Here is a 20,752-nt window from a genome sequence, read left to right as displayed (position 1 = left end):
GTTCAAACTTTTGACTGGTACTGTGTATGTATTTATATTGTTTGTTATATGAAATCTTCTGTCTTCTGCAACAGTTTTGATTATTTTTGATTCCTAAGTGGGATTGTTAAGAAAGTAGTCCAGAGAGGAAACTGTGACATGGGGCAAAGTCTGAGGCTTCCCCTTTTATTCCTCTGACTGTTTGCAGTGTCAGAATTCAACCAGATTTTTATCTCCTCTAACCATGTGTGATGCAGTTATGTAGTGTGGATATTGGTGGTGTTCAGGCGGGGCTTGGGCAAAAGTGTCGCTCAGTTTCAGTTGCACTGTGTATTAAGAACCTGAATAGCCCTGACCCCGAATGCCCTGATATAGTGACATCCAGCTGATGGCATTTCCACACACTCCCTAACAGGACCAAGCTCAGATTACCTGGGTTGAAAAGGATTTTGCCACTTTAAAAGAGAAGGTAAGATTTCCCTTCAGCCAACGTGCGGCACTGTGCTTCAGCTGGGCAGACCTCTTCCTCCACCGCTGCAGCTGTGAATTCCGTGGAATTCTGGCAAATCTGCTGTGAACTAACAAAATATTTGTCTGCTGCCCACTGGATGCTGTTCTTTGTATAGACTTTGTTCGGCACTTGCATTGGAGCCCCTTGTCTGATAGGAGTGACAATTTGTATACATGAACAGTGAACATTGAATCATTGAATTTTCATGTTTTTTTTTAAAGAGTCTGATATGAAGTTTGTCAAGTCTGGGGGTGGGGGGGTGGACTCAGTGCAGTGTCTCACAGAATATTTACGTTTGTCTGAGTTTTTGTACAGTTGTTGCCATGGCAGCATGTCCAGTTGCTGTGCACAATACATAGAAACGTGGATCGGCTTCATAAATACTGCATTGGTGTGGGGTTGCTTGAGGCAGAAAATTTACATTAGACAATCACAGCTGTGGAATACGCTTTCCTGCTGTAGACTGTGTGTATCTTTACCAGTCACAGGGGTTGAGTCAGGGTGTCAAAGACCTGGAACCTCTGAGCTGACATTTAAAACAAGACCATGACAGTTTATGTATAAGACCCACATACAGGCCTGGTTACCTGTCTCAGTGCAGTAGGTGTAAAGTATCACATTACATTAACATTGTATTTATTCAGCATGACTTACAAAACAAAGGCACACAAGTGAGTAAATGCTACATACAGAAATCTTCAGTCTATATCTGAATAAGTGTCAATATATCACATAATGCCATGGTAACCACAGCCATACTGAGTACAGCATGCTTCACCAGCCTGAACAGGACCAACATGAACAAGTTTGTCAGACTGAGGCCTTGAGCTCTGTGGTTTAGACAAGCACTTCCTGGGTTGAAGGGGTCGTGTATTGGTGTCTGGGGCACAAGTGAGCAGGATCAGGAAATGCTTCACAGGATCCAACTGCATCCACACATCAAAGGAACCCCCCAACATCCTGGTATTACAGGAAATGTCCAAAACGCAGACTTTCCCCTCATGCATACACACATACAGGCATGCCTGTGCACGCACATGCTACACACATACATATATACAAGATACACTCCATATATGCACGACTGGTTCCAGCAGACCAGTTTGGTGATGAACAGTGGAGAAGAGTGGCTTTCAGTGGAAAGGCAAGAGCTGTACTCCTTAGGACTGTCTTGTGATTTAGCATTGCTTGTTGTGTAGCTTTTCACAGTCTGGCAGATAGTTGATGTGACGTTATCCTGACCCCAGAGAATTTTGTGCTCCCGTCATTTTTAACATCTTAATGTGGCAATAAGTCGCGCTCTTATGCACTTCCACCAGACAACAGCTCAGCAGGGACAAGGACTGTGACATTTGCCAAGCAGTAGTGAGCTGTGCGCGCGCATGTGCGTGTGTGCGCGTGTGTGTGCGCGTGTGTGCACGTGTGTGTGCGCGTGTGTGTCCGCGTGTGTGTGCGCGCGCCTGCGCACTTTGTGTATTTACTTGTACATTATTGATCAGATTGAAAGGAAAACGCTCACTAGTCAATCTGATCAAAGTGTGGCTTTGGCTAAAAGCAAACAAAAGCAGAAGCGCGCAGAGGTAGGCCCATGAAAGTGCTTGTTATTTTTAGCGCTGTTAACAGTGAGGGAGTTGCCTCCTGTCACAGGGCCGCAGTGGGCAAAGGGAAGTGGGCAGACGGGTCGGAGGGATGGGCCGGGGGTCGGATGGGTTTGTCTTTTTCAAGACAGAAGGGGAGCTTCATCATACGTTGTACAGACAGCACTGGTGGAGCTCTGAGCAGCTCTTTCTCTTTCTCTCTCTCTCTCTCTCTCTCTCTCTCTCTCTCTCTCGCTCTCGCTCTCGCTCTCTCGCTCACTCATTTTCTCGTTCTGCCTCTTTCTCACACACAGGTTGTGTGTGGTTCAGTATTTAGCTTGTCTTCCTTCCTGTTTGGTAGACTTCACTGGTGGCAGTAGTAGCTGAAGGTCCAGGACCGAGTGGAGGAAGTTTTGTGATAACGCGGGCCTCTTTGCTGCCCACCCCGAAGTCACAGACGGTGGGGTCAGCCCTGGGATGAGAGAGGGGCGTCTGGGAGGTGGGGGCGTCCATGGGTGGGGGGGGTGGTGGCAGTGCAATGGAGAAAGAGAAGAGGAAGTTTAAAGTGAGTCGGCTACTCACCCTCTACCTCTTCAGGAAACACCAGCCCAAAACTTTAGCTAGCGTCTCTGTGGCCGATGTCGACACCAATGCCACCAAGACGACAGCAACACCGGCAGCACCAGAGGAGGTCACCACAGAGCATGAGGAGTCAAACTCGGAGACGGTCAGTTTGTTTTTCTACAGGAAGCTGATGTCGAGTTAGTCAACCTTTTGTTATCTGTTCTCCACAGAATGCTTGTGAGAAATTGGTTCAGTTCGTATATATTACAGCCAAGGAAGACTGTGATACTAAAGAAGAAACTAATTTTCAAGCATGGTTAATTTCATTATAAGTTCATTTCATTATAGGGTAATATGTTCAGAAAGGAGGAGCAAGGGTGGTGTAACTCCACTGGCAATAATCTGCCACTTGATTTGTTTGTTTGCCACAGATAAAATGGTCAGCTTCTTGAGATACAACCCCTTCCTTAATGGGGGACAGTTGTGGCAATGTTTAGGAGAGGCTTGGGTCATTTGTGTTTGCCGGGCCTCCATGAGAACATGATTGTCAGAGTTGGTAGGATCAGGCTGCATCCCAATCCCAAGTCATGTTTATGTTATTCTTTAGCTTTGCGCCAATGTGGTTTTCCCATCAGTGCTGCTTCTATCCAGAGTGCAGGGTCTTGCTCAGTTTGAATCTGCTTCAGGTTTATTCATCAGTTCATACACAGAGCTCTCCTGGGCTTTGTAGTTTGCAAGAAGAATCCTTACATCCTCCTAGCAAATAGTTTCTCCTTCATGGCCTCCCATTGCTCGGAAGTTCAGTAAGAGAGGTTGTCAGGTCCTACAGAGAGGCCGTCAGGTCCTACAGAGAGGCTGGAAGGGGCTGGACTTATCCAGGGTTTGGCTGTTGGTCTCACATGCAGACTGTACAAAGGACACTCTGGTGATCTCACCAATGGTATTACGGAGTAACCCCGATGGGTTGCTTGGTGTATGTGTGTGTGTGTCTGTGTGTATGTATATATATATATATATATATAATATATAATATATAATATACACACACACAGTAAAATCTCAAATAAAAGTCCGGGCTTTTATTTGCCTCAACTGCCGAATCTAACCGAGACAGGCGTCTATATGGGACAGGCTTTTAATTCATTTCGCACAAAACTTTTGCTCAGCAAAGAAGAGTAAGAATATTACTTCTGAAGTGAATGTAACAACACTTGCGCTCTAGCCTTTGGTGTCACTTCAACCGACTAACCCAAGGAAAGAGCCGGAGCACGCGTTCATTTCAAATAATTTAATCCCCCCCCCCGCCACGCAGTCTGGCCCTCTTGCTGTCTTCCTCAAGCAGACTTTTAAGTTCAGATTTATTTTTTCTCCATTCCCTCACTCTTTTCAGACCGACGGAAAAATGTCTTGCTGCTGCTTCTCCCGATTTTCTTTGGCAAATGTTACTACTGACACCTTAAGTTTCACATCGTAGCTTTTCCTCTTCGCAGCCATGGTGGCACAATGATGAAGACTAAACAAAGGTTGTGAACGTTTTTGTTTTATAGCCAGCAAGGTAACAAAACCAATCAAACGCAAGACAAGCATAAATCTTGGTTATTGGTAGCCTATTTGATTCTTTTGATCAGCAGACCCTGAGACTAAATGAATATAAATAATCAAGGAATGCTATTCAGACTTCACCAAAGGTAGGGAGTCTTTAGAAAGGACCAGTTTGTTTCTTTACAATGAACTGAACGAAACTGCTCAAACGGGCGATCTAGTGGGCTTTGAGAGGTTTTGTACATTCACAAGAACTTGCACAGAAAACAGACCCGGCTTCTAATTGAGACCAGCTTTTATTTGCTCAAACCTGTAGCCAGATCCGGCCAGTATAAGAGACCGGCGTCTTTTTGAGACTCGGCTTTTATTTGAGATTTTACGGTATGTATGATTAAAACCTGCAAACCTGTACTGTACTATTTGTAACAAAGCATTGCTGCACCTTCACCTTCAGGTCTGCCAGATTGCTAGGGGTACAGCATGTTATTGGGAATGGAGGACAGAATATCTGCTTCACTGTCACACAGCCACAGTACTGGACCTCTAAGTTGCCAACCCCTCCGTCTCTCTGACAAGAACAGACTGGGAAATTAAATTATGAGCTTACTTACTCAGCTAAGCCTTTTTCTACAGTTTGCTAACCAAAAGGATTACATCCGCTTGTACTGAAAACTTAAAGATCTAAGTGAGAAAAGGATTAGGCACTTCACCAGTTAATTAGCCAGTTTTACAGCAGATGATTACACATTTGTATCTGATCAGGCAGTAGATCTGTGATAAAATTAAGTCTTCGTTAAACATGTACAGTGCGCTTTTGCTCGCTTAGGCAAGTTATGCTTTGTGACGGAATATCTGTCACCATAACCACAGCATGTGGTTTCAGAGAACTCTTCTCAGTATCTATTTTAAATCTTGATAATCGACAGCCATCTTTAATGTTTCCGTTAGCTTCTCCTCACTCATGTGTCAGAGTGTCACAGTGCCAGTTTATGTGTCTGTGTGAGCTTCTTTTCAGTCTGCCTGAGTTGTCTTCCTTTCTCTCTGAGTGTTTTTGGTGTTGATGCTTTTGTGTTCGTGTGTGTCTGTGTGCGCATGCCTGTGCTGGTGGCTCTCACTGTCCCTCTGTGTGTTTTTGGCTGCGTGTTTGTGTGCGCCTATGGGCGTGCTCCAGAAACCATATTGCATACCTCACCATTGCGGTGATACAGACTGCTGCAGTAGGCCATTTCCTCTCAGCTGAAAAGCACAGGTCTCTCTCCCCAGCTCTCAATCTCTCAGCTGCGGCTGTTGTTGTTTTTTAACTTCGGCTCCTGCAGTTTGCCTTTGTAAGAAGAGCAGATGCTGTTGTGAAGGGTGGAACACATTGTGCTCCTATTAATGTGTAAAGATGTTTGAAAAAGCTTTGGATGAGAACTACTGAAACACATATAATAGAGCAATTGTACACAGCCTTGTGACTGCGTTTCCTCTATGGGAAGTGCCTTTCTCGTGTTTGGTAGTTGCATTACGTGATTTGCATGTAACGTGCCTTGCACACGAGCAGACGATTTCTGCAGGGGTTAAAGAAAGTCACATTCCACGTGATTGGTGTGATTTGTGTCACCTGGGGATTTCTCCCCTCTTTGGGTAGGAATCCATCAGTAACCTTGTGGATCAAGCCATGGACCACTGATCTTGTACACTACACAGTTTTGGTATGGAGACACAAAGTGGCAATCACGGCTGTCGTAAAGGAAAGGCTGCTTGAAAATGTTGATTAGGAAGACACAGATGGTATCCAAAATCTATGTCTTTGTGGAATATAAGAATAACAGCACTCTGCAACATTGATTTTAAAATCAGCAAGGATGCTCTCTTTTTCTCTTTCTCTGTCTTTCTCTCTTTCTTCTTTATTCTTTTGCTTTCTTACTTTCTCTTTCTCTCTGCTCTCTCAGTTTGACACATCATGGATGTAAAAGCAATACAGCTTTATTCATTGAGGCCACCTTCTGCATCAGAGCACCTTAAGTGAGTTAACTTAAGTGCTTAAGTAAGGTTCTTAAGTTGATGAGACTATGTCCTGTCTGACTTTATTTCCCTCTGTTTCTTCTTAGGATGATGATGTCATCAAGGAGATCAACATCACGCATGTGGTCAAGGAAGGCTCTGAGAAAGCTGATGCCTCTCAGTTTGAGCTCCTCAAAGTGTTGGGGCAGGGCTCCTTTGGAAAGGTAAGGGTCCCACACTGTACACATGAACTCATATGCATACACACATGCACACACACCTGTCTGGAACTGCATCTTTGGTGTGCACAGGGCTTAGCCCACCTCCAAACAGGGCTGGTACCATTTTAAGTGATTTGCTTGTTTGACTTTTTTTTTTTTCACCATCACAGCACTTAGTGATTTTAGAGGGCAAGATAATTTAACTGGTTCAAACCTGTCTGTCAAATAATTCTCCAGAAGAAGACAGAATCACCTTGTCTTGGTGTTTTGTGAGGCCCTGCACACTCCATATGCTGGCATGATCAGGCATGCTCAGTATGTCTATAGACTCTATGTTCCCTGCATTGAAGTTCAGAAAGCAAAAGTCCTTCAGCTTTAACCATGTCTCTCTCCACATTGCTTGTACTGTCCTTATTTCCATTTCTTTGGAGTTGTGCTTCTGTCCTAGGAACACGCACTGAGAGAAGTTATACCCCAAGCGCTTTTACAAGGGGGAGGGTTTGTGTTTGCATAGTTTTAGGACTTTTTGTGGCAGCTACACACAAACCAAGGCAGCAGTTTTACAGCCTCACACTAGCCGTCGCAATATATCTAATAGCTATTTTTAGCACAATAACAGCTATCCCCAGTATGCAACATTAGGTTTATTCCCGTATTGTTTTCCCTTTAGTCGTACCTGATGAGGGAGCACACCTCCAATGTTCAGTGAAATGCTTCTGGGGCAGAAAAATATCACTTGTATCTATATGTTGGTCAACTTACCTATTAGCTTTGAAAAACACATGGCATATGTTTTCACTCTTTATCTTTGTGGCCATGTGTTTCTATGTACCACATGGAAGCAGCATAGTGCTGTTGCTGTGATATCAACATGGAATAGATATGAGTGGCGTTTTTTCCCCTGGAAGCATTTCACATGGCCTCTGGAAAACTGGAGGTGTGCTCCCGCATCAGGTATGACTAAGGCGAAAACAATACGGGAAGAAAGCTAATGCCGCATACTGGGGATAGCTGTCATTGCGCTAAAAATAGCTATATCGCCCAGCCCTACTTCACGCATGAATTTCCCCAGAAAAAGCCCCACCACCCATGTTGTCGCCTGCTGCTTCTGGCCCTGGAAAGATGGCGAGCCCTCATCAGTTTCGCTTTATTTTTATTTGTGTGCATATACACTTAGTCTGGTGCCTGACATGGTTTATGTTTTAGTTTATAAGCAGTCATCCGCATATTAATTCATACTTTCTTTTTACTGTGTATTTTTCCACATGGAAATATCATAATGGGGAAAGCAAACATTTTCAGACATTATGGAACCTCTACTTTGTTAGCACCCTTTCAACCCTTTTGCGTGTACAGTCACACCGGTGTGATTAGCCCTTTCGCATGTACAGTCAGACTGGTGTGATTAGCCCTTTCGTATGTACGGTCAGATTGGTGCGATCAGAACACTAGATTGGAAAAATTCTAGGTAACGTTAGCTTTGAGGAAACAGCGATTTAATGCCACAGAGTATAGCAAATGTGGCGGTGAAAACTATGCGAAGCTTAATAATGCTAATGAAAACATAGCAAACCATGTAACATAACACGCACACTGCATAGCATAAAATAAGTCACATAGAAAATGGTTAAATTCAGTCTTGTGTGTGTATTTGTTTGTCCTCTGTACAGTGGTCTTGTATGCCAGGCTCACTTTAGTAGGAGGATGTAGAGTATGACGTGGTGTGTTTTTCATGTTGTGTGTGGTGTGTAACATGTCCCATGTGACATGGCCTGGCACAGAAGTTCACCACCTCTCTGTGTCGACCTTTCACAGGTGTTCTTGGTGCGGAAGATCACCCCTCCCGACAACAGCCAGCTCTATGCCATGAAGGTGCTGAGGAAGGCCACGCTGAAGGGTAACTTTTGACCTCCCACCTTCCTCTGACCCGCATGTGTGAAGGCGCAGTGCCACCCCTCCCAAACACAAGCCACACACCCACCAGCCGGGTAGATGTGCCCGTTGGTCCCACCCGTGGGAAATGAGGAAGTGGCCATTTTGTTTTCAGGGTGTTTATTCCACAGAGTGCTGTTTGCTCTTACAGCGCACGAGCAGTGCCATGAGAAAGGATGTAGCAGTTTGAGCTCTGTGGTTTCCACGTTGCTTTCTTCCTCCTGGGGTAGACCTCCTCAGGTACCCACCTTGATCCTGTGTTGTGGGTTTTGTTATCAGGCACTCCCATCACCCTGTTGTTTGACTAGCACTGTCGTAAACACCGGGGTCAGTCACACACCTCTTATGCAAAAACATGTTCTGAAAAGATGTCCTTTTGCATAAGTCTATCTCTTTTCATGTACGTGTGTTCAATAAGATACCTTTTTTTTTTTTTTTTAAAGCACTCACAGTAATGTTTAGTTCCACATCATCCTCTTCCTTAATTCTTATCTAGGTTTCATGCCTTTTATTTAATCGTCTATATGTTAATTTGAATGTCTCCAATAAGGTGATTTATGATCAGGTAACTATTTTTTGTGTGTTGTTATTTTAAATGGGCTGTAGCTAGTCTGTATTGATACTTGTTGATACATCTTGTTAAGAGTTACAAGATGCTGCTGCTAAACCTTTGGTCCCTTCTGCAGTGAGAGACCGCGTCAGGACGAAGATGGAGAGGGACATTTTAGCAGATGTCAATCATCCTTTTGTCGTCAAACTCCATTACGGTGAGTGAGAGGTTAGGGTAAGGAGTCAGAGGTGATATTTCACCAATTTTATGAGCTGCTTCTTTCTCCCTTTCTCCATCGGCACCATGTGTGGAATGATAATATTTATAATAATAATGTATTGATATTACTGCTATGATTACGACTCTTACTAGCGGTTCCACATTGGAATCAGGGGTGCAATGCTTGGCCGTAATTACAGGGCTAGGTTTGTTCCACATCATTGGCCAATTGATACAAAAACAGAGATAAGAATGAAGTGTGGTGATGACACTAAAGTCCTTTCATGCTGTCAGGAATGTATAGACTACAGCCAGACCTTTTGTCCCAGGTAGGAGTGATGGTCCCAATGCAGAAAGGTGTATTTTTGCACAGCATGTGATGTGCTCTTCTTTGTTCAGTGATTGGCAGGCAGGAATGAGAGGTTTCTATTGAAAATGGAGGATTCGGCCTCACACAGCCGTCTCCTCACTCAATTGCAGCCTGTGTTTGTAAGCAGCTGTTTGTGTCTTTTGTCTGCATTCTCCTGCAGCGTTCCAGACGGAGGGGAAGCTGTACCTGATCCTGGACTTCCTCCGAGGAGGGGACCTTTTCACACGGCTGTCGAAGGAGGTATAGACCGGCCTTGTCAGAGCGCACAAATATCAAACCTGCCTTTCGAGTGAATAACCTGTGTGTGCATGTGTGCGTCCCCTCCAGGTGATGTTCACAGAGGAGGATGTGAAGTTCTACCTGGCTGAGCTGGCACTAGGGCTAGACCATCTGCATGGCCTGGGCATCATCTACAGAGACCTTAAACCAGAGAAGTACCTACCTTACTTCTACAGCTACTGTATGATAGAATATCTCTCATCAGTTATTATCCTACAGAGACTTCAAAACTAAGAAATGTGATCATGCCTGTTGCCAGCAGTGTAATTTCCACTTGGCATTAACAAATTCCCTAACGTAACGTGCAATTTATAAAAACTAATAATTGCACAAACTGATTTAATTCCGTGATTACTAGAGCAGAGTTTGAAATTCTAAGCCAGTTGTGCTTAAATGAGATCCAGCCAGACTACAGTGGGCTGGTTGCATATCACTGCTGGTGTTGTGATGTAATGGCATTGTGTTCCTGGTGTAGTAGACATTATTATGATGCATTAGTATGATGCAGTGTCCTTTAAGCACTGTCTGAGACTCTGCTCTGCCTCTTCCAGCATCCTACTGGATGAGGAAGGACACATCAAACTAACAGGTATGCAAACAATCCAGCCCTACACCCTGCCTCAAACGCAAACGCACGCACACACACACACACACACACACACACACACACACACACTTCAGCCCCACACTCTGCCTCAAACGCAAAATCACGCACACACACACACACACACACACACACACTTCAGCCCCACACTCCATCTCTAACACACACACGCACACACACATATACATGCGCACATACACAAGCAATCCAGCATTTTGCCTCAGACACAATCACACTCACATACGTTGCCTCAAACAAACACACAGACGTGCAGACACACATCTATGCACACATACATGCATTCTTACACAAACAACCGCGCATGCGCACACATACGCACACACACTTGTGTGACCTTCCTCTTAGCTGTCACCATTAGTCACCGCATAATTGCCTTTGTGCTGAAGGGCTAATCTTATCTTTTCCATTCACCGCCGCAGATAAGTGCGTAATGTGTACTGCAACGTACAGACCTGAGCTCAGTGCGCCAGTTGATTTTATTATGTACCCTCAGGCATGCGGCTCACATTAAAGGTGACCTTAAGAATATCCAAGCGGAATCATAGTCATTCAGTGTGTGTATTTGTGCATGTGCCAGGGTGTTTGTGGGTGTGTGTGTAATGGAAGTATCACTTGAGGTTGTCTGATATGATGTGTTAGAAGAGCAGTCAGTGGCTTGTGTGTGTGTGCGTGTGTGTGTCTGTGTGTCTTTCTCTCTGTGTCTGTCTTTCTCCCCTGTATCGCTAATGATCTGACTCTCTCTTGCGCGCAGACTTTGGTTTGTGCAAAGAGGCTATCGATCACGAGAAGAAGGCCTACTCCTTCTGCGGTACAGTAGAGTACATGGCGCCCGAGGTGGTGAACCGGCAGGGCCACATCCACAGCGCCGACTGGTGGTCGTTCGGGGTACTGATGGTAGGTCAGCGGCCCTTATCTACAAAGTCCTTCCTGTGTCTCTGTATAGAAGCCACCACTGTCCCATTTCCTGCACTCTGCTCGCAGGGGCATCTGAGGACAGAAAAATAATATGCAATTTTAAGATGACTACTTCTGTGGTTTTATGGGTGTACTTTCTATTGTGGTAAAGACAATTGTGCACATTTTACTGTGTGACATCCTGTGTGATCCTGACTGCAGTCATGCGCAGACTGTAGAAGGTCCTCCCTGCATGCTACATTGTAATGTATACAGTATGTGTGTTTGTTTTACAGTACTAGATTCTCAAAGTCAAGGCTATGAGTAATTATGTAATTATTATTATTATTATATAATTATAAGATTTGGGACTGTAAGTGATGTAAGTGTGCGTGCATGTGCGCGTGTGTGTGTGTGTCCAGGGCTGTAAGTGATTCGACTGTATATCTGTCTGTTCTTCAGTTTGAGATGCTCACTGGGTCATTGCCGTTCCAAGGGAAGGACCGCAAGGAGACCATGAACCTCATTCTCAAGTAAGACATGACAGTGGCGTTACAGCTCGAGTTGGGGGTCAGGGTGGACTCCTGAGTTCTCCCAGGGCGCCTTGAGGAAAACCACTTACAGAAACAGTAGGATGTGGGCCTGAGGGTTAAGAGAGAAATTGAAGAGGGTTGTGTTGGGGAGGTGCTTGGGGAATACAAGCTGGGGTGTTGTGGAGTGTGGTGTGGTGTTTGGCAAGGTGGTATGTCGGTGAAAGGAGACAAAAAGGAAGGTGAAAGAGGAAGATGGGATGAAGCTGGAGGAGATGGAGTGGAGAGATTTGGAATAAAAGCGCGGATTAAGGATTGAGCGGAGGGATTCAGAGATGGCAGAGGCCAGGTGAAGGAAATGAATGTGTTTTCTGTCTCCCCCTGTAGGGCCAAACTGGGAATGCCACAGTTCCTGAGCGCAGAGGCCCAGAGTCTCCTCAGAGCTCTGTTCAAAAGAAACCCCGCAAACAGACTCGGTGAGCAAGAGCACCCTGTTCACCTGTAACAGGTAACATACCGGGTAGAGCAATGGCAGTTCACGAGGAACACTGCCAGCGTTCATACAGCACCTACGCTTACCTAGTACAGTACCTGTTGAATATAATTAGGGAGCCAGATACAGGTAATGTGAAGATTATAATTAAAGTACAGATTATTTACAATGAATAAATGCTATTGGAAATTGTTTCACAGGTCCGCAATTTGCAGTATTTGCTGAGTGAAAGCAAAGTAGTTATCCTCAGCTGGAAAAGGTGTGTGGTATGAATGCTGGTGCTGTTGTGCCCATAGGTTCTGGTCCTGACGGTGCTGAAGAGATCAAACGTCACTGTTTCTTCTCTACCATAGACTGGAATGTGAGTAATCTCATTGTCTTTTGTAGACTGGGACTGGATTAATATTTGAGTATTATTACCACTTAAGATAATTGTACAGCAGCATAATCCCTCTCCCCATCCCTGTCACTTGTCCCCCTGTCTTTCAGAAACTCTTCCGGCGAGAGATCAAGCCCCCCTTCAAACCAGCTGTGGCCCGCCCCGACGACACCTTCTACTTCGATTCAGAGTTCACCTCCCGCACTCCAAAAGGTCAGAGGTCAAGAGAACAGTGGAGAGGCAGCAGTGCTACACAAAATCGCTACCCAAGATACTGAAATTACTGTTTCTACTGTGTGTACTTAATTCCACCTGTGCGCAACTGTTAGACCTGTGCTATCTAACTTCTTGTGAGCAAAGATGAAAGACTGCCATCTTCCACTCAGTGCGCCACATGAATACATTATACTAAGATTAGACATCACAATATGGCATTTTAACCAGTCACTTTTCGTGCAGTATATGGAAACTACTTTATGCTTTAAACTTTTACAAAGGTCATTAGGTCATCATGATCCATTCAGTCTGTCTGCCTCACAATGCCGATAAAAATCTCTGATACTATAGAGGTGTAATCTGTGTCAAGATGGAGAGGGTATTCTGAAACACATGTGCCATACTGTTGAATCCCTGGTAGAACACTGAGTTTCTGTTTATTGCTAATGAAAATAATTGAAATGAAAGTATGAATGAAAGCTCCCCTTTTTAAACAGTCTGGCTGTGTGTGCATGAGTAGTACGTATGTCTGTTACACTGGCATGCTGATGTTTAATATACGTCCATACCTGCGTGCGCGTTTACCTGAGTCTGACATTGCCCCTTTTGTGATCACCCCGCAGACTCCCCCGGTGTTCCTCCCAGTGCTGGCGCTCACCAGCTCTTCCGTGGCTTCAGTTTCGTTGCCACGGCAATGCTGGAGGAGGAGGGGACTGAGAAAGTGTCGCAGCCTGCACCCCACGCTGCAGTGCAGGTCAGTGTACAGCTGTCAATCAAGCAGCAGATACACCCATTCTCACACTGTCATACTGTTCATGTATAAATGAGAAACACATTCACTGTACAAACTTACCCACATGCACAGATCATAGATCTGTGATTTGTGGGCACTCCTCGTGCATAGATACTTGCACTACATAAAAATTTATAAAAGCTGCTCATAGTGTTGATATCAATTCCAACATACAGCTTAGGCCATTTTGCATCAAAATGAACGTTAACCAATGTTTCTACTATTCTTCCATGGACCTTGCCCAAATGTACAATTCTTTCAGTTCAGATGATTTCATATGTAACAGAAGTATTGTGGTTATTTTTATAGACCCCCTGAAAAGGGCTGTCAGTGTACACTCCATCAACCCCGTATCTCACATCTCCTCACATCCCAAATCTCCTTCAGAAGGATGGGAGAAAGGTTCTCTTATCCTACCACTAGATGGAGATGTGAATCCATTGATCTTATTCATATGAATTCACCAGACACTTGGTAAAGTCAGTGAACGAGACCTGCGCAATAATGCGAACGGCAGTATTTGAGATGCGGTTGCAGTCGCTGTATAATTGTTGCATTAGCCTCTGAATAAACCTCTCAGTATGTGTAGCTGTGTGAATAGGTTGTGTAGTATATGCGAACAGTTTATGGGTGTGCTTTGTGCTTATGTAGGTATTAGTGGTTTATGGGTGTGTGTGTGTATAGTGTTTGTGTAGGCAGAAGTGGTTTATGGGGGTGTGTATAGTGTTTGTGTGGTGAATGTGTGGTTTATGGGGGTGTGTATAGTGTTTGTGTGGTGAATGTGTGGTTATGGGGGTGTGTATAGTGTTTTTGTGGTGAATGTGTGGTTATGCTGGGTTTTGCTGTCTCTGAGCAGCAGCTTCATGGGAAGAACATCCTGTTCAGTGATGGCTACATGCTGAAGGAGGACATTGGCATGGGCTCCTACTCCGTCTGTAAGCGCTGCGTCCACAAAGCCACCAACACCGAGTACGCCGTCAAGGTGCGAGCTGGGCCCGTCTTTCCTCTTTGTTCCCTCCTGTCTGTCTTTTGCCTAATTCCTAATTCTCCTTTGCTTGCTTGCTTGCCGTCTTGGCACTTTTCTGTGACTCACCGCATTTGTGTTTGTGACAGGTGATTGACAAGACTAAGACAGACCCATCAGAGGAGATTGAGATCCTGCTGAGATATGGTCAACACCCCAACATCATCACTCTGAAGGATGTGAGTATGAGGCTATCACACCCCCTAATCTCTGTTCCCAAACCCTTACCATCATCATTACCCTGAAGGATGTAAGTATAAGGCTACCAGGCACCCTATCCTTTATTTACCAGCAGTGTAGCATAGTAGTAAGTTGCAGGGCTTGGTTGCTTGGTTTAATTGCCCACTGGAGCACTGCCTTGGGCAAGGTACGTAACCCACAATTGCCTCAGTAAATATCCAGCTGTATAAATGAATAACATGTCAAAAAAAAACAATAACCTATGTAAAGTCGCTCTGGATGAGAGCGTCTGCTAAATGACAATAAATTTATGTAGCTCAAAAATGAACCTCTTAACACATTGTTTCCCTGGAGGATGTGAGTACAAACTTATGTAACATCCATGCCCAAAACCAAAGCCTTAAGTTAGTCTTATTCAACACCATTATCCTGAAGGATGTGTGTCTGAGCTAGTCAAACTCGTTAACCCCTAAACTCCATCCCAACATCACCGCATCAAAGAATGAGAATAGGCTTAAGGCCATTGTTCCAAGCGCAGATTGAGCTCAGACCCCAAATATTAACCCCTAGCCTTAACCCAGCATTGTGGATGTGAGGGTTGTGAGTATTTCAGTGAAACTTAACACTAAAATTACCGTAGCACTTACTCGCTGCCCCCATTGCATACTGTTGACCTACAGTGTTTGTCAGCTACACAAGTCCATCTTAGCACATTTGTGTCCCAGTAAACAAACCCATCTCAACACATGAGCATCCCAGTAAACTCACAAGGCCATACGCAGTGCAGCTGATGCGTGCAGAAATGGCAGGTGGTCTCGTTAGCTCACAGTAGGTGGAATAGCTTCTCCCAATGCCTCGTTAGCCACAGCTGTCTGAGTAATAAACAGCTACATTAACAAACACATCCTAGTCTCAACAAAAGCCAAGGACGAGGGGAGGCAGATTAGCTGCGGGGTTCAGCTAAAGCTTGAAACATCAGTGCAAGGGCGAGGAGCTGAAACGTACAGATTAATAGGAATTAATTGGGCCTGGTGTCAGAGTGACGGCAGAGTGAGATCCAGGGCAGGGAATTGACACAGAGACGACAGAATATTTGTCATCTGCAATGTGTGAATCATTCGCTGCTCAGTTTCTGCACCGCCCACGTTATGGTAACACAGAGGCAGGCAGCTCTGGCCCCAGAGTGATGGAGAGCTTTCTGCTTTTTTTTTTCCACCTGAGCTCGTAATCACAGAGTCTGATTAAACACCCCTCAAAATGAATGCGCGTGACCACGAGCCAGAGGCGCCCAGTGCGTCAGCCGGCGTCGTAGGAGAGGGACTGACCCCCTCGCCGGCCCGTGTCTCCAGGTTTACGACAACGGGAAGCAGGTGTACCTGGTGACGGAGCTGATGCGGGGCGGGGAGCTGCTGGACCGCATCCTGAAGCAGAAGTTCTTCTCGGAGCGGGAGGCCAGCGCCGTGCTCCACACCATCTCCAAGACCGTGGAGTACCTGCACTCTCAGGGGGTGAGTGCCGTCGCCGAGGAGACCCTGCGGCGTTTTCACTGTAACACAGCATATTGTCCTGTTCTATCACAGCATACACCTTATACTTACTGTTCATCTCGGGGGCGCTTTTTTGCTGGTAATTGGTTAGTATGTATGTAGTCTGTATGACCCCCTCAGGACAGAACAGCTCAGGACACAGCCCTTTTCTCTGCCATATATTGTAGGAGCTTCTCAAAAGGCTTCCAAACATACATAAAATCTCTCTGTAGTAGTTGGGTAGGTTTTGAGGGGGAAGCTGAGCATTTAAGATCCTGGTCTCCCCTCCCCCCTTTTTACTTTCTCTCTCCCTTCTCTTGACCTTTTTCTCTCTTGCTCTCCTTCACTGCTGTAGGTGGTCCACAGAGACCTTAAGCCCAGTAACATCTTGTATGTGGATGAGTCTGGAAACCCGGAGTCCCTGCGCATCTGTGACTTTGGCTTCGCCAAGCAGCTGCGGGCCGACAATGGGCTGCTCATGACGCCCTGCTACACCGCCAACTTTGTGGCTCCAGAGGTGAGCAGCACCGCGCTCGATCTGTGGCACACTGCCTGCATGAGCCACCCGAGGGCGGGGCCATCATCCACCATGCTAGTTACAAGTGTATGGTATAGAAGGGAGGTTTAGTTTGCATCCTGAATACCCTCAACTTACCCTCGACAGCTAATTGGTTACTTGTATCAGCTGACCCAGAACATAAGGGTGAAGACTTGGGCTGGTTCTGGGAAAGGTTCAAAGACGTTACGACCTTTTTAACTGTAAGCTAAATTTTAAGGCTTTCACTGGAGTAAATAAAGATATCTTCTAATAGTTTAGATATTTAACATAAAATGGGGGAAAAGCCAATCTTATAAAAAAGAAGAATCTTGCATTTTGGCTTTAAGCCAGGGGTTTTTGAGTACAAATTTTGTATTCCATATTACTGTTGTATGCTTGAACATGTCACCTTACCTCACAGGAGTGTACTTAACCTTTACAGGTGCTGAAGCGCCAGGGTTATGACGAGGGCTGTGACATTTGGAGTCTGGGGGTCCTTCTCTACACCATGCTGGCTGGGTAGGTAGTACAGCGCACACACAATTCACAACAACCAACTGAAGCCTTAAACTGAAAGAGGGCCAGTGATGTCACAGCATCATTAACTCCCCCTGTCCTCCCCCCTCTAGCTTCACCCCGTTTGCTAATGGCCCCGAGGACACGCCGGACGATATCCTGAGCCGGATCGGGAGTGGCCACTTCACACTCAAGGGAGGGAACTGGGACGCGGTGTCGGATGCCGCCAAGGTGGGTGCGGCACACCGCGGAGCTGACATGGCGGTTGGGTAGAGGGGTTGAAGCGCTATCTGTGATGAACACTGGCTGTGGGGTAGCAGCAGCAGGTGGGGGTTGATGCGAACGTTTGAGTCATTGATTAAATTAATTGATCTGAAAACACATGCTGTATGGTATTCCAGCACTCTGGCGGTAGAATGTTGCAGGCATGTGTATGTGTTGTACCCTGTCCTGTCCTCTCCTCTGTTAACCTACACATAATATGTTTCCACTTGTGATCCCCAGGATCTGGTGTCCAAGATGCTACATGTTGATCCTCATCAGAGGCTGACTGCCATGCAAGTCCTAAAACACCCATGGATCGTCCAGCGCGACAAGCTTCCCAACAGCCAGCTCCAGCACCAGGATGCCAAGCTTGTCAAGGTACCCCTTCCCCAGGCCTTATCTGAGGCTTCTTTTTCCAGTCTGAGTGGCTGTTAAAGTGGAGGCAGATGTTCACATGCACCACACTTTCTGTGTCATAATTTCACTCAAGGAATTTCAGACCTCATGAGGTGCAGCACCTCCTGGTGAGTGCGGTCGGCTCATTGCTTATGTGTTGTTTTTTTGTCCTTTCTGTGTGGCAGGGGGCTATGGCAGCCACATACTCAGCCCTGAAGAGCTCGGTGCCTACCCCTCACCTGAAGCCCATCGAGTCGTCCATCCTGGCCCAGCGGCGCGTGAAGAAGCTGCCTTCCACCTCCCTGTAGAGAGACCCAGAGACACGGAAAAACAAAGTTAAAGAAGAGCCGCACCAGCCGGGACAGCTTGGCATGGGCGCCCTCTGCCAAAGGGGCGTGTCACAGGCTGTCAATCACACTGGGCCAGGATCAGAACATGGCAACGGGGGCAGTTAAGGGCAGGCGTGATTGCAGTGCTTTTTCGAGTAAGAGGCATTTGTGTGTGTGAATGTGTGTATGTGTGTATGCCTGTGTGTGCGTGTATGAGCACACGTGAGTGAATGAGTCAAACACTGCCAGACTGCTCACCACAAAAACAAGACATTCATGCCGATCTTGGTAGTGTGTTGGCATTGTCAATATCTGCTTTATCAATTTTCAAGGTTAATATGTTTTGTTTGCAAGCCAGTTGCACGTCTATATGTTTGTTTGTTTTTTTTCCCCTCTGGTTGAGAAGGAAATACATTTGTACTGCCAAATCTGAATTTTTCTCTGTGTTCTCCTTAAATATAAAGCCATGGCTCAAACAGGAGCACAAAATGATTAGGCTCTACAACTGTCATCTTCACACTGTTCTAGAGCAAGAGAAGACTCCTTTTCTGGAGGAGGCCTTGCCATGAACAATGCACACCCCAGGCATTGTGATCAAATCCACTGTTTTGGAGCTGTCAGCATTGAATCGTGGGTAAATGTGTTCAGTGTTTAGCATGGATATAAAAGGTGTTCAGAGCATGATAGGATCAGAGTCTTAAGGTGGGGAGGGTGCGAACATTCTGGTTTAGTTATGTATCGTCTTGTTGCTTGGTGTTTGCCACTTTGCTTTGTGACTCTGCTGGCTCTGAAAATGACAATTTAAACACGTGTTAAGTATTTTTGATGTAAAAAAAATATATATATATTAGAGTTGTCCTGGAGCCAAGCAGTGGAATGTTTTGTATCATTCAAATTTTCTAGTTTCCTGGATGAGCTTTTTGAATTGTCACTCGTGTTTGTTTTTGTTGTCGCCTTTTTATAGTTTCCATAGCATGTGGGGCATCAGAATAATGCTTATCTGAGAAGATTGACATGGTGAAATGATTTCTTTTTCTTTTTTATCTAATGCTCTGCGCATAAATGTCAGGTAGAGTGGGAGTGGACTGGACTTGAAACTGATTGTAACAAGCTCTTGAATGCACTCTATCCAAATAAAAAAAAAAGTATCTTCAGTCACTTAAAGGGACAATCTTGAGCCAGGAGCTGGTGCTGTACCCGGATGTATTGTGTGCTGGCTTGTTGGTCTGTGTGAGGACTGTCACAACGAGTGTCACTTATACCCCCATCGATCCAGCTCCTGAACGAGTCCACTGCTACTGGATCATCACGCTACACTGCAAACCAAAGAGGCTTCTGCTGAACCACTTTAACAGAGAAAATCAAATTGGCCTCCATGTCAGCATCTAAATCTCGAAACATAGAGTAAATGGGTTCAATGAGAAAAATGAAAGCGCGGTCGAAGCGACTCTAGTCTCCAGTTCTGTGTGCTCAGACATTTATGATTTAACAGACAATAGCACGGTCGCTGTAAGCATCTGGGTTCTCCTCCTCAGCCAGTCAGCCAGTCACCAGCCACTGCTCGGTGCATTCAGCCAGTCAGCACTGTGCCACAGACGTAGCAGCACTGTAACACTGAAACAGAGTGTCCTTACGTTCAAATGTATATTGTAGTGTAAATAGACCAAAAGCAGGAATAACATGTCGAGATGCATTGAAAATATGGAGATGTTTATATATGAAAGTGTGATGACTGCTAAATGTAGACCTGGCACAGAATTCCTTCTGCTGTCCCCCATCCTCTCTTGGCTTCTCAGTTTTGCGTTGTTGAGCTTGTCTTTGCACAAACTGTTTTTTTTTTTTTTTGTTGTCTACATGTGGGAGTAAGTTATCAAAAAATGGTGACTGTAGCAACTGTAGGACTTCTTTGCCCCCCCCCCCCCCCCCCCTTCTATTGTTTAAAATCTCTGAAAGCTGTTCTTGGTGTTTTTTTCCCCTCTGTGCTGGAGCTGTGGATATGACCCAGACTGTTAAGGGGTGCTCCATGTATCTGTTCTTGCTTTCGTCTCTGTGTCTTCTCATCGGTGGGTTATGGTGCGCTCTGCCTGACAAGGTGCCGGGGATCGGGGGGTGGGGTTATGGGGGGGGGGCGGTGATACTGGGGAGAGTGTGTTCACCTTGTCTGGCTGCTGCTGTTTGGGAGGGTCTGACGACCACCTTGAAATGCCTTTCTATTAAAAAGCTTTCTTTCCTCTCACTCCGGCTGTGCTGCCTCCTCTCTCTGCCGTTTCTGTCCAGGGTGCTGTGCGACCTGTGAGGTCCAGATGATGGGTTATCCTC

The 20,752-nt window shown here is 45.6% G+C and overlaps 1 protein-coding gene across 2 annotated transcripts; it reads left to right on the top strand.

Annotated features, from left to right (window-relative positions):
• Nucleotides 1-419: 419 nt before the first annotated feature.
• Nucleotides 420-20,348, top strand: rps6ka1 (ribosomal protein S6 kinase a, polypeptide 1). Of its 2 annotated transcripts, none has more exons than XM_036542282.1 (21): nucleotides 420-448; nucleotides 6,267-6,383; nucleotides 8,196-8,277; nucleotides 8,999-9,079; nucleotides 9,612-9,691; nucleotides 9,779-9,885; nucleotides 10,282-10,319; nucleotides 11,107-11,249; nucleotides 11,712-11,782; nucleotides 12,167-12,255; nucleotides 12,569-12,633; nucleotides 12,762-12,864; nucleotides 13,491-13,621; nucleotides 14,517-14,642; nucleotides 14,774-14,863; nucleotides 16,214-16,372; nucleotides 16,746-16,907; nucleotides 17,371-17,447; nucleotides 17,558-17,675; nucleotides 17,949-18,086; nucleotides 18,290-20,348. In XM_036542282.1, exons 3-21 carry the CDS (start codon nucleotides 8,247-8,249, stop codon nucleotides 18,410-18,412), a joined length of 1,932 nt encoding a protein of 643 aa, XP_036398175.1. In that variant the 5' UTR covers nucleotides 420-448; nucleotides 6,267-6,383; nucleotides 8,196-8,246; the 3' UTR covers nucleotides 18,413-20,348. The 2 variants fall into 2 exon arrangements, with proteins under 2 accessions (XP_036398175.1, XP_036398174.1); XM_036542281.1 differs by lacking the exon at nucleotides 420-448 and adding an exon at nucleotides 2,464-2,794.
• Nucleotides 20,349-20,752: the final 404 nt, after the last annotated feature.

Source organism: Megalops cyprinoides, chromosome 12, assembly GCF_013368585.1.
Source record: "Megalops cyprinoides isolate fMegCyp1 chromosome 12, fMegCyp1.pri, whole genome shotgun sequence".
Classification (NCBI taxonomy): domain Eukaryota; kingdom Metazoa; phylum Chordata; class Actinopteri; order Elopiformes; family Megalopidae; genus Megalops; species Megalops cyprinoides.
This window is presented reverse-complemented; position numbering and strand designations above follow the sequence as displayed.

Excerpts from the sequence above, each read along its gene's own strand:
- rps6ka1 (XM_036542281.1), top strand. The coding sequence starts at position 2,579 with ATGGGTGGGGGGGGTGGTGGCAGTGCAATGGAGAAAGAGAAGAGGAAG. Across the intron at positions 17,448-17,557 it reads CTCTACACCATGCTGGCTGG|CTTCACCCCGTTTGCTAATG; the intron begins GTAGGTAGTACA and ends TCCCCCCTCTAG. Across the intron at positions 17,676-17,948 it reads CGGTGTCGGATGCCGCCAAG|GATCTGGTGTCCAAGATGCT; the intron begins GTGGGTGCGGCA and ends TGTGATCCCCAG.